The sequence below is a fragment of the Convolutriloba macropyga genome, chromosome 9 (assembly GCF_964194025.1).
Source record: "Convolutriloba macropyga chromosome 9, txConMacr16.3, whole genome shotgun sequence".
In the NCBI taxonomy this organism is placed as follows: Eukaryota; Metazoa; Xenacoelomorpha; order Acoela; family Convolutidae; genus Convolutriloba; species Convolutriloba macropyga.
The window spans coordinates 59,477,104-59,494,568 of NC_134476.1; the positions used below are offsets into that span (position 1 = coordinate 59,477,104).

A 17,465-nucleotide genomic window follows, 5' to 3' on the forward strand; every position below is an offset into this window, starting at 1 on the left:
GATTAAAAAAGCCATATACGCCATAAACTCGCAAAACTTAAAAATTTATAAAAGAATTTGTGAACAAATAGTGTCAAGGTAATGAAAACACAGATATGATCTGGAACTATTAATTAGCTACTCCAAAAGCATTCTTTTATTAGTTTCTGATAAGATTTCTTTGAGTTTAAGAAAGGAATATTGACTGATTGGAAAACACAACATCACGATATCGCATGGTACTAATACAGCCAACATGCCCATGACTCTATATGCCTAGCAACGAACTAAAAATCTGAAAACAATTAGAAAGCTGCTTTTCGGCAATCAAACTGCTCTATCTGTTCTAGGAATCAATGAAAGCAAATACAATTTATGAAAATATTGACTCTACGCATCCTTGCAATGAGTACAAAATACAAGAACCTTGTGCGAAACAATGACAGACAACGCAAAACAAAAATTGGCTAAAATGAGAATATTTTTGAAACTCCGTGACGTCAAAGTAAGAGAACCACAAACACATGCCAAAACCCTTAACCACTGCACAATGAATTGGAACAATTGAGTTGATTAAAACAAACCCTTTTCCCATCTATGTGACCTATCCTTGATGAAAGTTTGATAAGACAGCAAAAAAGAACAAACTTGCATAAGTTAAAAATCCATTAACAAATTTGGAACAAATAGTGTTAAAGTCATGAAAACACCTAGACATGATCTCCAAACATTATTTCGCTACTGCAATCCATTCTTTCTAAAAATTTCCGGTAAGATTTGATGGAGTTTAGGAAAAGACTATTAATTGATTGGAAAACACAACCAAACATAAATCACGAAAACGAAAAAAAAACTGAGTTTAAGGGCAATCTAAAAAATTTATATTATCTCTGTCTCAATAACTGTTCTAGACACATGCAAAACTTTCTACTTGATCATTGAGCAAACACGACACTCAAATACATTGGAAAACGCTGAGAACATTAGCAAAAAGTAAAACCAAAATCTGAGGAATTGATTTTTCTTAACTTTCTGAAAATATGTACCATCAAACGTTTAATTTTTTTTATGAAAACATGTACTAAAAAAACTTTCATTGCTTTCATTCAGTATCAATAAACCTCTAATTTTATACAATTGATCACAAAAAATTCAACTGAAAGCTACCAAAAGCAAAGAATTACGTAATACAACTTTAAAGTGAAAATTTGAGCAACATTTGAAATTTAGCCATTTTTCTATTACGAAACCATTTAACACGATATAGGCGAAAAGGAAAAGCCTCGACGATCAAACTTTAAGCTAAAGTCAACCAACAAAAAAGCAAATAGACTAAAAATCGTAAAACAGCTGCATATTGCCAGAAAATAGCCACAATAGCTTCGTAGATCTGCAGTCAAAGGACGATAAAAAACAGACCAAAGAATTCTAATCAATTGCTAAGATGATGTATTGCGATTAAAAATCTGTTTAGTTTATTGCTTCTTCTATTTGCTGCTCCCAAATAACCTTTAATCAGACTGACACACTCAATTGACCTTATCTCTTTGAAACAAAGCAAAGAAAAATTAATTTTAGCGAAGACGTCATTTTTGAGAGATAAATCACGCCTGACCAAAAAAATTAGCCAGGAAAATGAAAAGAGCGAATGAACACAAAGCAGATTTGAAGTGATTGTGACGTCATATGGTGGTAACAAACACCTTTAAGAAATAAACATACCCGGCAGATTGCCGGAAAATAGCCGCCGTTGATTCCAATAAGCATGATTGGGATTGAAATAACAGAAGATATTGAAAAAAAAGATTTTTGTACAAAAACATTTTTTTAAGTCCGATTTATTTTGATGGCATTTCGTGGTTGAACATACTTCTGTTTTAGAGAGAGGCTACAGGGGCTACCATCAATAACAATAAGCATTAGAGATGGTAAATAAGACTTATAGGAACGACATTCAAATAGCGGGCATCTAAAATTGGGCTTTATGGGTTTATCCCGTTTCTATTTCAGACATCCATTTTTGTACTAACTCTGTTCATTTTGAATTGCTTTGCTGAGCAACTGATGTTCAAAATCACTTTTAGCAGAATGAGAGAAGAGAGAAACTAGCCTAGAGAAGTCAAAAAGATTTCACGCAAAATGTTGAAAAGGCGGCAAAATGAGGTAAAGCGAAACATTTTTTTATTCGACGAAGTAAAAAAAAATAGGAGCGCTATAATAGCCGGCTGAGAAGATGAGGGCGGCTATTAAAAAAACCAAGAGAACGCCAAATATAGCCCCAGCTATTGCTTTGCGGCTATTATAGAGTACAGCACACCGCTATAAAGTATATAAAAAACGGCGAAATCACAAAATAGACCAGGACCGCATAACACCCAAACGCACTGAAAAAAGCTTAAAAAGTAGAAGTACAGACGAAAAATACAGAATTGATTATTGTTTTATGAATGTATTCACAGTTACTTGTTAATATCGTTTAAAAAAAAACACCCGACTAACGTCGAGCGAATTGCTCTCAAACGACCGGCGAGGAGTTGGCCCCGTCAGTAGCTAGCAACGGTTTAATGAGGCCAGCTTCAGCTTAATTCAAAGGGCGTGAGGTGAGCGCAGCGGGGGTGGGCAACAGTGGTAGGGGATCTTTGACTGCACGCGGCCCTTACGGCAAGTGGTGCGGATTGGTGGGCCTTACTCAACGATGTTGAGTGGTGCGGATTGGATGGAAGGGGGCTGAGGATCAATTTCTAAGAACCACCCTTCACAACATAAGTATACTGTTTCTGTGAATCGCATACTTAATGAGCTGAAAGGCTCTAAGAGAACTTAACGCTGACTGGGTGCTACCTCTTTATCATGTTCCTGAGGACCAAAACTCAAACACCAAAAGATGAACGAGAGAGAGAGAGAGAGAGAGAAGGAAAGAAACCCCAACCGATAGAGACACACACAGAAAGAGAAAGAGCTAGAAATATTTTCAATGAGACTCGACTCTAAAACCTCTAGTTTTCTAGCCTTGTTAGTAATTAAACCATGTAGAAAAAATTGAGAAGTGCAAAATTTAAATATTTCCAGACTTCGCAGTGAAAAATGTTCACAAACAATTTTGTCACTTGAGTTCGGTCAAGTGACCTATTTGCAACTCGTCCAGTAATGATAGTTTAACTCAGTAAAGGAAAAACAATTAGGATTTCAAAAACGATTGCGAATTTTAACAAAATTTTGCTAAAATTCGCCATATCTTCAAAACCTTTTTATTGTCTCAAGAGACTAACGAGTATCCCTATTTTATGCTTTAAAAAGTTTCACTGGCTCATGAAGATCCATAAACTTGGAACATGAAAATAATTTTCCAAAAATTTGAAAAAAAATTAAAATTTTATCAAAAAATTGCTACAACTCGAGTCCATAAAATATTGCTAACCATTCCACCAGCTCTAGCAACTATGCAGTAACCTATTATCAAATACTACAGGAGGTTTCTTGAATCTTGAGAGTGAAGAAACCTAAAAAAAAAAACAAATTTTAAAAAGGTGCAAAAATGTAGTTAAAAAAATGCTAAAATTTGTGATATGAAAAAGTTGAGAACTATTCCATGCTTAATAAAAACTTCTCAGTTATTTATTATCAGACCATTGAGGAGGATTTCTGGCCCCTGGGGCTGTAAAAACTAGAGTAAGGACAATAAATGTCAAACAAAAAATTGAAAACAAGTTTTATCAAGAAAATTGCGAAAACTTGTGATATTAAAAAGTTGAAAAATATTCCATGGCCACTAAAAGCTTTCCAGTAACTTATTTTCAAACCCTGGAGGCAGTTTTCGGGCCCCTGAAGCTGAAAAAAACCTGAATACTGATAAATGTCAAAAAAATTTGAAACGTTCTGTCACAAAAATGCTAAAATTCGTGATGTTTAAAATCTTAGAAAACATTATATATAGAAAGTATGCATTAAGCTATCACTAAACCCTAGAGGATAATCCTTGGCTCTTAAGGCTGAACAACTTCTGTCCCCCGAGGCTAGATAAACTTGAATAATTACAATAAATGTAAAAAAATAAGATAAATGTAAAAAGATATGCTAAAATTTGTGATGTTAAAATGTTGAAAACCATTCCGTTACCACTAGAAACCATGCAGTAACCTATTTTCAAACCCTAGAGGAAGTTCCGTGACACCTAAGGCCCAAAAAACTCAGAAAGGACATAAATTTTCAAAAAATTTAGTTGTGAAAATTAGTATAAAATTGCGTGTTGTTGTTTGGAGCACCTGAAGCACATAGCTCTTAAAAAGGTAAAAAAAAGTACTTATAAAAAAGAACTCAATCAACATTAACCAGCTTTAATTTTGGACTGCTCCAACAAAAATTCGAAAAATGACGGCAAAACATGAAAAATTGCAACATTTTGGGCTCTAAAACTCCTAAGAATGACCTTTTAACCTTAATCTACGGCCTTCCCAGTAGCTTCACCACTAAGCACTTGAAGGACTACAAAAGTCAGCCAAGGGCCTCTAAAGAAACTTAATGCCGGCTGTGAGCTACCTGTTATTCCCGTTTTTAAGGAAGAAAAGTCAAATGGGTCAGACAAAAAAAATCAATCAAGCGGAAAATTGCATTTAAAAAGACCAACATGACTAATATAATAGCTACAAACTTGGTTTTAAAGCAATTAAACACGAAATAGTGACATAAGTATAACCAACTTAAGTCGGGCGAATTGCTCTCAAATGACCGGCGTACGGGTGGCTTTAGTAGTAGACAGCAGGGGCTTAGGGATTAGCATTAGAGGGGGAGAGGGGGGGGGGGGGAGTTGGCGGAAGAGGGGTCAAGCGATGGGGGCAGGTTTGGGAGAGCTGGACGAGAGCAGGCGTCTAAATCTCCAGGTGAAGGAGAGTAGACGGTGGATAAAATTGTCTCGCAAACACCAATGAACTTTGATAACCTAATTCTCAATGATTTAATGACCGAGCTTTATCGGTTTATCCTGTCTCTTTTGACTTTGACAATAACCACCATATCACGTAATTGAATGCGTGAAAGAATTTAGAATCCATTCAGTTGAAACAGTGAGTGAGGTAAGTCAGAAGTCAAGCGTGAAAATCGAAATGAAAAACGTGATCAAATGGTAAAGCGAATAAAAAACTTAGCAGGAAAAGTCAAGTACAATTCAAAGAATTTCTGAATCTATTCTGTATACCCCTACTCCCCGTGTTTTTCATGACCCGCAGTTACAAATTATAGGTTGTTATATAGCACGTTATTATGTAAGAAAATAGCACGTTCGCCTGGGGGTCATAAAATATTTATGCTCACTAAGTTGGTGGGCAGAAACAGAATATATCCGAAATTTCATTGACTAAAATACCGCATTGGAACAAAAAACCACTAGCGAGAAATGGAAGTTTGGTTCAAACAAAAGACTAGGCCAAGAATGAACTATGAATGGATTGGTAGAACCATTTAGAAATCCGACCCAAAAAATCGAGAAAAAAACGGTAAAAATCAAAGTGAAATTGCCGCATGTGAACAAAAAACCACCAAGAGAGCGAATTTTTGTTCAAACACCGTTTTCTCACTCTACTTCGAAATTAGAGCGAAAAAATTTCACGCCGCAAAACCACTCGCTTTCTCGCTCCACTTCCTGTTTCGGCGTGACCAAAATAACTACTCCAATTTGACTTCAAAAATCATGAAAATGTGTGAACAGATCTTAAAAAAGACAGCGCCCCAATACAATTCAAATTCTTTGAATTGTAAAAAAGAGCACCTAAATTATAGCCGTTGAGGGCTGATGACGGCTATTAAAAAAAGAGCGCCTAATGGCTGTTGAGAGGTTGAGGGCGGCTACTGAACAGAAACTAAGAAGCAATCAGGAAGTGACGGTGTCTATTAAACAGTGAGGACTTACGATGCAAATGCAGCAGCCAATGCTTTCTGCCTGTAACTGTAGAAGAAGGCCTCTGCGTATTTCTCAACCTAAAGCACAACAACAAAAGCAATACTTGAAAACTTTGTTTCCTTTGCTTCAGATCTTATCACTATTGCATGTACAGATAACACTCCGTTCGAGCAGCAACAAACCATCATGACTTTCTAATAAGGCTGTCTAACCATCATTTGGTGATGAATTGTCAAGAGGTGAGTGTTGAGAGTGTAGTTAGGGGCCAGGAACTCCATCCCACCTCCTCCTTTCCCTCCTTCATCCAAGTCACATAGCATAACCGTAGCTGCCTACAATCAACACACAAATACACTGAGTAAAACATAGCCGGCAGAATGCCGAAAAATAGCCTTGATAGACGCTTGTGGCCTACCAAGAATTGAACCAACTAAAGAATTAAGATTGACAGATCGACCACCAGCTTTTTAATAGACCACTAGACTTTTGGGTTAAATTCGGGCTGTCATTCTTACGAGACACATTTGCTCTACAAGGAAAAAGCCCTTTAAATATACCTATTTCAAAAAATGCTCAACGCCAATTTTTGTTTCTCAAATCGGTCCGGTTTTATATCTGCAAGACCTGAAAAAAAAGTCATTAGCCCTTGAAGATGGATTAACTGGAAACTGACCCAAAAAATGAAATCAATTGCAAATTTTAATGAAATGTTGCTGAAAATTGTGATATTGATATCTTCAGAATCATTTTTTGTCTCTAGAGGCTATCCAGTTATCCAATTCTAAGCTTTAAAAAATTAATTGGCTCAAAGATCGACAGGCAATAATTTTTAAGAAAATTCAAATTCCAAAAAACAGAAAATTCGTTCTATTAAAATGTTGAAAACCATTCAATTGCCCCCTAGCAACTATTTAATAACATACTATACAAACCCTTGATTAGGTTACCTGGCCACTGAGGCAAGAAAAAATGAATAAAAGACAAATGTTTCGAAAAAAACTCGAAAAAATTGCAATTTTTATTAAAAATTTTCTAAAATTCGTGAGGTTAAATTGTTGAAAACAAATCCATTGAAACTAAAGACCATGCAGTTTCTTTTTATCAGACCATGGAATAGGTTTTCTGGCACTTGAGAAGGGACAGATAACAAAAACTGACAAAAACTTTAGGAAACCTTAAAAAAATTGCAGATTTTATCAAAAGAATGCTAAAATTCGACAAAATAAAATGATGAAAATCAATCCATTAAAACTATAAACTATGGAGTGCTCTATTATCAAACCTCAAAAGAGATTTCCTGGCCCCTGAAGCTGGAAAAACTCAAAAAAAGAAAAATTTAAAAAAAAAATTATCATTTTGCTTGTTTCTGTTTGTAGTACAACCCATATATAGCTCATAAAATGGTCATAACAAATTATTTTCTCTCGCAAAAGGCCTTCATCGACTTTCAAAAACATCAACCTGAGACTAATCATACAAAAAAAACTAAAAACATACCGGTCAGGTTGCCGGAAAATAGCCGCCGTTGATTCCCATAACTCTATTGGGATTGAAAGAAAAGAAAATAATGAGAAATTGATTTCCCTACAAAATTATTTTTTAAGTGCGACTTATTTTGATGTCATTTCTTAGTTGAACATACTCCTGTGAGATATTCATTAGATTCTATACATTCTCAGTGAGAGAATACAGGGTCTAGTATCAATACCAATAAGCATTATAGATAGTAACTAAAACTTATGAGAACAAAGTTCAAGTGCCGGACATCCAAAAATGGGCTTTATGGGTTTATCCCGTTTCTATTTCTGACTTGATTTTTTTTATTGTGACTCTCTTCATTTTGAATTGCTTTGCTGAGCAACTGATGTTCAAAATCACTTTTAGGAGAATGAGAGAAGAGAGAAACTAGCCTAGAGAGGTCAAAAAGATTTCACGCAAAATGTCGAAAAAGCGGCAAAATGGTGAAGCGAAAAAAAGTTCGACGAAGTAAAAACAAATAGGGGCGCTATAATAGCCGGCTGAGAAGATCAGGGCGGCTATTAAAAATCACCAAAAAAACATAAAAAATTGCACATTTTTGAGCCCAAAAACTCCTAAAAATGACCTTTTATCCTTAAATTAAGGCCATCCCAGCAGCTGCACCACTCTAAGCACTTGAAAGACTACTGAAGCCCACTTTGGGCCTCTAATGAAACTTAATGTCCGCTGGGCTTTACCTGTTAATCCCGTTTTTGAAAGATCAAAGTTATTGAAAAATGTCTGAACATTGCAATGTTCTTGAACATGTCTTAAAAAAACACAGCGTCCCAATACCATTCAAATTCTATGAAATGTAAAAATGAGATCGGCTAAAAAATTGCCGTTTGAGAGGCTCACGGCGGCTATTAAAACTTTCAAAAGAACTCTTGCAAAAATAAATAAATTTTTGCGCTCAGGATTACACTTGCAATACAGTAACATCAACAAAAACTTAATAAAAAAGGTGTTCATTGGATAGACAAAATAATTACAAATATATGAAGAAACAAACCAAATAGGGCAAAAAAAGTTTACGCATAGTTGTTCTAGCTAGCACTATGTACATCACAGCACTTAATATAAAGGAATAGTGACAAGAGTTCGAAAACTAAGAAGCTCAAATTTTATATGTGAAATAGTATTAGTTAGTATGAGTTAGTAATGAGTTAGTATTCATGAAAACAAATGCTAAACACAAATATTAACCTCCTAAAGTAGTACAAAAAAAGTTCATTAAGTTTTTAGAATTTCTCTCCGCTTAATATGATACCAGAATGATCATCTTTAACAATGCGCGAAAAATTCAAACTGCACTAACAAACAGCCGGAGTTCTAACTCTGATTGTTGTGATGAACTAGTTGTTTATCAAGTAAAGTTTCGGTGTCGGATTTCTTCGGACAAAACGGAATTTGACATTGGGTAGTCTTTGTCTGTGCAAAGGATTTCAGCTGCCCGGTTTACGCTGAACTAGAAATTAAAGCCTAATTGTTGTGATAAACTTATTAAATAGCAATTCGTTGCTATTTAATAAGGACATTTCAGTTGTATAGTGAATAATCGACGAATCGAACAAGAGCTGGGAGCCCCTAAAGGGATTCTAGAGGTTCGGTTGATGTTATTTCCATGGTGCTTATTATTGGTGCAAGCTGTCTCTTTAATGCTGTAAACAGGACACCTCATCAGACATTACGAAAGTTTAAATTAACTGGTCAGACTTTTTCAAAGAAGAGCCTCAGCCTAAATAACAACTGTGAAAACAATCTTAACCTTCAACTATTATTGAGAAAACCCCCCCTTGAATAGGCGATCTGATCTAATTATTTGGCACGATGTAATCAATAATAGTATTACACCACATCACAGCAACAAGAATCGACCTCTTTCAATTGATGAATTAAGCAACTCACTAAAGATTTTTGAGAAACAACTTACAGCTATTGTTTACAACCGTAGACTTGGAACACCTGATTTATTCGATAAACTGGTCCAATTGAATATCTGCCCCATCTTGAGTGTCAAACGTCATCTTATTTCACATCGCAAACGAACATCATATTATTATCAACAACAACTACAGCAAATACATCCATCATCCAGAATCGAAATCAACTTATTGAGAACGGTATTGCGCTACAAACATAGATTAGATAAATTGACGTTGAAGAAACGATCAAAAAGTAGAAAAAGAAAAAGCAAGAAGAAATCAAAGAAATAATGTTAGTAGTGCCCTTTGTCTTGTTGATTTAATTTATAATAAAATTATTAGTGCGGTTTTTTCTTTGATTTCATTCTTAATCCTCCGTTGAATCTAATAAATTTCGTTTTTTGGATTTCAATACCTTTACTCTCGCTGCTTCCTGAATCGGTTTTAGAGATTTAATTATCTTGGAACTGATGATTGAAGCCGCTGATTGTAAAGATCTAGTGATTTATTTAATGCAATCAACAGAGTAGTTTTCGCCAATACTTGCCTTGACTTACCCAACGTCAGTATATTATTCTAAAGATAATAACTGACGGTGTTAGTTGTACAGAAAATTATACTGGTTCCGTTTGTCCTCAACCATTCATTTGGCGCTATTGATAGCAAATATATACTCTACTTCTAGTTGCTTGTTTTCTTCTCAAATTCTGGAAAGGAAGTAATTTTGGTTTCGAAATTAGTGCTTTTGTATATAAACTTCTTCCTGCAATACACAGAAATTTCAACTGCACGAAACATCCAATTTATTTGAAAGAAATATGAGCCAAGACAATGTCTTTGAAGTGAGTGAACCCAATGTATCGGTAAATGAAGCAATAGCAACTAACGATGAGTTGTGAGAATGCGGAGTAATGAGCAACGACAGCCAAGAGGTCCTTCTAACTTTAAAATTTCAAGGCAAAACACCCTCTTCGCTTAATTTGCAAACAAACACTCATACTGTAGTCCAGCAACAAACACCACTTAATAAAGGAACAAAAAGAGGATGTGCTGTGTTAAGTCCCGTAAATGAAATTTCACTAGAACCAGCTGTGGTGAAATCAATTGAAGAGAGCATTCAGAAATCAATCACTGGCCTTATTCCAGTTATCATGGAAACGATTCGCAGCGAATTGAGAGTGAGGATAGACGAGATAGTTGACAAAAAAGTAGGTGAACTGAGATCAGAAATGCAGTGTGAGCTGGATATACAAGCTGCGGACGCCAAACTAAAAACTCTCTCAGAAACAGAAATTCTTGAAACATACAATAGAAGGGACAATATTAAAATTATTGGGCTACAATCAATACAACGTGAAACTTATGAGGAAACGGCTAATTTGATCAGAGAACTAACTTCTGAAATGAACGTTCAACTTGATGAAAGAGATATTTCGATTGCACATCGGTTACCATCAAAAAGTGCAAACAAACCAGTAATTGTCAAGTTTACTAGACGTGCTCAGATGTAAACGAAATGAGGTCTTCTAGCAAAGACGTGAGTAAAGCGCGTTTGAATTTTTTACGAAGACGTGAGTAAGGCGCGTTTGAATTTTTTGAATTTGATAAAAACTGACCCGAGAATTGCAAACGCGTGGTCGAGAGAGGGTGTAATCTTCTACAATTGAAATTTGACGGAATGACTTATAAGTTTAATGATCTCTATGAAGCCGGAGTAAGCCTTGACTACAATGTTAGATTAATGCTGAATTGTTTCAATCACTCGATGTCTTCCTCAAAAACAAATTACGACCACACTATTTCCGAAGCCAATCAAATGGAAATAAGAACGGACTCGCATCAAAGCGAACAAACTTTTTTTCGTCGCTAATGATAATGTAAAAAATAACATCAACCCTTTCAATTACATAAATATTGTAAACGTTAATATTAGATCAATTAGGAAGCATTTCAATGATCTGGAAGCTTTTGTTTTAATTCAGCAGTGTCAATCTGATGTGCTGTGTATAACGGAAACATGGCGTACTGATGAAGACGACCCTGGTTGCTTGCTAAATGCAGGATATACGAGTTTCCTTGTAAAAAATCGTAAATTTAGAGGGGGTGGGGTAATGATTCAGTGCAAACCAAGTTGCCAAATTATTAAGGAACGCGAAACAAGATTTGATGAATCACTTTTTGCTGATGTTAGTATAAAGGGTTACAATTTGAGATTAGCTGTTATTTACAATCCACCCAGAACGAATAAAATTGACTTCGTTGAAAAATTCGATCGATTTTTAGAAAACAATAACTCAGCCAATCAACCAATGATCGTTTGTGGAGATATGAACCCCGACATAAGCTCAAGAAGCCGACTAACTCAAAACTATTTAAACTGCATTGAAGCAAATAATTTTAATATAGAACCTCTCAAAGCAACACGCGTGACCCTAGGCTCAAAAACATGCTTGGACCATTTTATTTATCAAAACTTGTTAAATGAAAAAGTGGAAGTGCTTGAAATACAAGGTATTACTGATCATTACCCAGTTAAAATAATGCTGTCAGCAAAAATTGAACGAGAAAATACCAGAAACTTTTATCGTGATATTAGTTTTACAAAAAGCCCCAGTCTTGTACTTGAAGATAAAAAATCACTGCTACAACATTTACAAGCCAATGAAGATCTCATATATCAAAACAATTGTCCTTGCTCAGCTTTCAGCGAATTTTCTCGACTTTTCCGTGAAGTAACTGATTTTTTTGCTCCAATAAGAAATGCAAAATGCCCTTATGGTTTAATAAACGTTTGAAGAATTTACGAAGCAAGCGAAACGAGGCACACTCCAAATGGAAAAGCGAAAAGGAGAACACGAATCTACTTGAGCAGTTTAGAAATCGAAGACATTTGTTTGAGCAGGAAATAAAAATGGCAAAAAGGTCCTTCTATCTGAATAAATTTAAATCTTGTTTAGGAAATTCTCGACAGACTTTCAAACTTCTAAATGAGTTGAAAGGCAAATCTTCAAATTCAACTAATAAACCGCTTCTGAGCTCAGGCTTCAACAATAAAAATGAACCAACAGATGAAGATAATGCAAATTTGTTCAATAAATTCTTCGCTACTATTAGATATAACATAAGTAAACACCTGAAAAAGCCTTTTACTCCAAATTTTCCATCTGAAGACACCTCTATGTTTTTTTTACCAGACAACTAAAATCGAAGAAATAGGAATTGTGGCGCAGCTGGACAACAAATTTTCGTTAGGCGATGATCTAATAAATAATGTTCTAATTAAGACTTCGATGGAAATAGTAATACAATACTTAGTATTCTTGATTAATTTTTCTATTCAGAGGGGAATTTTCCCAAAAGAATTGGCAAAAGCAAAAGTTTTCCCGCTACACAAAGGAGATTGCAAACTGAAAGAAGACAACTATCGGCCAATTTCACTTCTAAATGCCTGGAGTAAAATTTATGAGCGTGTTGTTTTTAATCGAATTTACTATTACTTCGAATCACGACAACTCTTTTACTGTAAACAATTTGGCTTTAGGTCTAAACATTGCACAGTTGATGCGTTAGTTGAACTTACTGAGAAAGTGAGAATGGGACAGAGCTCTTCAAACGCTTTGTTTTTTTTTCTAGACCTAAAGAAAGCTTTTGACACAATTAACCGCGAAATCTTACTTTATAAACTTGAAAGATACGGACTAAGGGGTAATTGTTTGAGTTGGTTAAAATCATATTTGGAAAACAGATATCAAAGAGTTGAAGTAAATGGAATATCATCAACTTGGAGAGATATTAACCAAGGAGTTCCTCAAGGATCAATTTTAGAAACGTTATTGTTTCTCATTTATATCAATGACATGCCAAACGTCTGTAAAAGTGTTAACATTATTCTTTTTGCCGATGATAAAAATATTGAAACCATAGGATGTACTAAGAAAGAAATTTAATCAGATCTTGAAGCAATCAATGATTGGCTCGAAAGGAACAAATTAATACTAAATTTAGAAAAAACAGTTCAGATGAATCTGAAAGCACTATCCGTAGACACGACATTTTCCATGAACTCCGATAATATACCAGCTAAACCTGTGTGCAAATACTTAGGAATAAATTTAGACAGAAAACTCTCATATCAGTCCCATATTGACTATGTGAAGGAAAGACTCAGTAAGCAATGTGGAATCGTCTCTAAGCTCAGACAATATATACAACAAAAAAAGCCGTTAGAATATTATATTACTAATGTTGCTCCTATTTTGCAGTAAGGAGCTTTAGTTTATTGTTGCTGCAGCTACTCGTCTCTAAAACCCATCTCTCTTTTACAAAAGAAGATACTTAAGCTTATTCACTTCAGAAAAAAACGCGATTACTGTGACGACTTATTTGCGAAGCATTCAATCTTAACAGTTTATGAACTACACATTTACGAACTTCTCAAGTTTGTTCTGAAAGCTATTAACAGTCAACACACACAAGATTTTTGCAATAATCTTTTCACTTTTAAACAATCCTGCGTAAGGGTGACCAGAAGTTCCAATTTGAAATTGTTAGAAGAGCCCTTTTGTAAACGAAAGATCGATAAAAAATTCCATTCGGTTTCGAGGTGCTAAACTTTATAACAGACTGATTAAAATTGGAGTTATTTCATCAGACTTGGATTTGTCTTCTGGAAAGAAATTATCCAATTTTCGCCACCAAGTAAAAAACTCCTATTTAGTCAATAGTTATAAACTAACAAGGCTCATATTCGAATAAAAGTCCTGGATCATCTTTTATAGTGACAATTTCCTTTCCCCGCTGGAATTCGCATTAATCTCTTTAGAAAAACATATCATTAAAACTACTCCAATTGTTTGTTAGTTCGAGATGCACTGAATTTAAATGGTGCTACTAGGTTTTTAATACATTATGATTGTTACGTGATTATGTTAATTTGTAATTAGTGGCAGATTGAAATAGCAGATCCGCTTGATCTCGTTATCTGTCCTCGCCTATTGTTGATTTGTATCACAATAACGAAATTAATTCTTTCTTTCTTTCTTTAAACCACTCACTTTTACCCTCCACTCCCTGCTTTGGCGTGACCAAAATAATCACTCATGTTGCTGAGAAAAATTATGAAAATGTCTTAAAATACAGTGCCTCCAAACGATTCAAATGATTTCAATTGTAAAAAGATAGAATGACAAGAGCTGTCATACAATTCAAAGAATTTTCATTGACTACACAAAAAACTAGGACTAAAATGGACAATGAATGGATTACAAAAACCATTGAGAAAAATCAGATCCAGCAAAACAAAGCCGGCAGATTGCCAGAAAATAGCCGCCGTTGACGCGCTTGATTCACATTGGGATTGAAACAGGAAAACATAAACCGACAAATGTCAGAAGAATTGCTCTTGAACGACAGGCGAGGCAATTTAATTCATCATGGTCTTTAGTCTAGATCAATTTTTCTTTATTGGTGCAAAAAAACCTTGACCCCACCGGACTTCTGACCTCCCTATCAACGCCCATCCGCACTAACAACTGCGCTACTAGTCACTTTATTTTTCTATGCTGCAACCGATTATATATTACCAACAAGCTTTACTTCGGAGGACTAGAGATCACTCATAAATGATAAACGAAAGCGTAAAAAATTCACTTGAGAAGTCAAAGAAAGTTCTAGAACAAAAGCGCAAAATTGTCAAGCAAAAAATTTGCATAAAAAAAGACACACGTTTACAATAATTGCAATGAACTTCGTTCAAGAGCAATTAAAAAAAGGCAAATAAATTGAGTGATTTTTTTCTATTTTTTTTTCAGCTTCAAAAAGTGTTCTAATTTGGCGTGCAGTTTCAGTTAGATTCTTAGACTATACTTAAACAAGCTTCTAAACTGAAAGCTAATAAACTTAATACCGATATCAACTAGCAAACACTCTAATGAACTTTGATAATCTAATTCTCTTTGACCTAATGACAGGGTTTTATCCCTTCTCTTTTGATTTTGCTCTTTTGACTTTGACCGTATTCTCTGTATTGCGTAATTCAATGCATGAAAGAATTTAAAATCCACTCAGTTGCACCAGCGAGTGAAGTAAGTCAGAAGTCAAACGTGAAAATCGTGACTTATGTAAAACCAAAGACGTGATCAAAAGTTAAAGCCAATTAAGAAAACATAGCAGGACAAGTGCTGAAATACAATTCAAAGAATTTGTATCAATTTATGACCTGAAAATCAATAAATCCGCTTTAAAAGGCGAATGAGAGCTGTTAGTAATGAGACTAAGCAATAAAACGCCAGGAAAACAAAAACAAGCAAGACTAAAAATTCTACTTTTGTTTTCTGAAAAGACAGGACCAACATAAAAAAAACCACTGCTATGAGCTCAAACAGCCGACTACATTCCATTATAAAGATCCTGCATAAAGATTACTCAATTATCTTAACCAACATAAATCAAAACAAAGATCAAAACAATCAAAAGAAAGCAGGAACCACACTAACCTGAAACATTCAAACCACTATCAAAACAACACTAAAAAACAACCCTCTTTGAATTGTAAAAAAGGAGAGCGCCTAAATAACAGCCGTTGTGAGGGCTGCCGTTATCTTGAGAAAAAACAATTATCAAACAAAACGACAAACTCTAATGTTAATGAGCGACATTCCACAGTATGTTTTATTTCACTGACCTTGATGAATTCGTCCCAGAGAAGCATGTTTTCAGCGTCCAGACTGGCCAGATTAGTGCCCACAACTGCAACTATGTCATCTGGACACTCACACTGCGTCACCTTGTTCATAACATGTCGCAGTTTCCCACTGAGATCCAACTGTTCTGGACGAGAATCTGCAATTGATCCAACCATAACCAACTACCAACATACTCCAGACTAATGGCTCACAATGAGCGCCTGAACCTATCGCAAACATTCGCTTGCCTGAAACTGCACAGAAGGTTCCAACAATTACCTTGGAACAACCAATATTTTGGAAAAACCAGCCAAGAAATTAAAAACAATCGTTAAGAAAATGCCGATTGTTAAGATGCTGTTCATTTGTTGTCCATTCTTTAGTCTGATCACTAAGTCTTATTGGTGACAGGTCCCATTGGCTTTTAAATCAGGCATTGCAGAATTGATTTCATGTCTAAGGTGATAATTTCTGTTTTTCAGACTTTGTCAGTGTTTTCATTAGAAATTGCAAAAAAGGACATTACTTATTGCTTCTAAAGTTGAGAACAAAATTCAATTTGTAAGCTTTTTCTCATTTCCCCTTTTCGTTTATTTCTGCGTATGTAGTATCATATCTTAAGCTTACGATTTTCTCTCAACTCTTTTGATTATTATAAGGTGCTACTTGTTTCTAGTACTGCTTAGTTCTAACGATTTGGATGCTTAGATGCTTTCTAAAATGTGAGAATTAAATCAGCCTCTTTTTGAAAAAAAAAGTTTAACTTTCTCTTAGGTACTGATTTTTAAGCCCGTTTACCATAATTTTGTTGTCTTTAATTACTATTACAATGGAGCTTGCCACTTGCTTAGCAGTACTTGTAGTAAAGTGTCTGAGAGCCACTTCAGCATCTCTTGGATTATTTTTCAGGACTTGCTATGCTTTTTGACGAAAACTTTCAAGTAAATTGCTTCTTGAAATTTTGAGTAAGAACAGAATCAACGTGGAAGTGGCAAAAATGTGGTCAGATAAGCAAGAAAAGGCTCTAGATCAAATTGAAAAAGAAAATTGGCCCTCAGAATACGAAACAACATAGCCAGAAGAATTCTCAAAGCAACTCGAGGCCTCAAACCACTTCAAACAAAAACTAAGTGCAGCGAAAAACCAATATATTTTTGTCGAGATACATTTACTCTTAACCTCAACTGAGTGGATTAAATATTTTGTAAACCACTGCCTTAACAGGAAATATCTGAGCATTGACATAAAAGCAATTACGAAATCATTCACAAACCATACAAAAAAAGCTCCTAGACTTGAAACCAAATATTGAAAAAAACTTCAAAAACTGTACACCACAAAATATCGTATATTAACAAAATATCTGGTAACCTCGAAGATGGCCAATATTCGTAGGATAGAAAAACACTGTTACGATAAAAAAAAACTGAACGCTAAAAACTTGTCATGAAATAACTCAAAATAATG

The 17,465-nt window shown here is 35.0% G+C and overlaps 1 protein-coding gene across 1 annotated transcript in view; it reads right to left on the reverse strand.

Moving 5' to 3' along the window:
* LOC142346283 (uncharacterized) overlaps positions 1 to 17,465 on the reverse strand; it is a 175,476-nt gene that overhangs the window by 56,442 nt on the left and 101,569 nt on the right. Inside the window, exons 10-12 of the mRNA XM_075398796.1 lie at positions 15,998 to 16,155; positions 6,085 to 6,204; positions 5,882 to 5,949 (exon numbers count right to left, since the gene is read on the reverse strand). Coding sequence (XP_075254911.1) covers positions 5,882 to 5,949; positions 6,085 to 6,204; positions 15,998 to 16,155 — 346 coding nt within the window. The remainder of the gene's footprint in view (positions 1 to 5,881; positions 5,950 to 6,084; positions 6,205 to 15,997; positions 16,156 to 17,465) is intronic.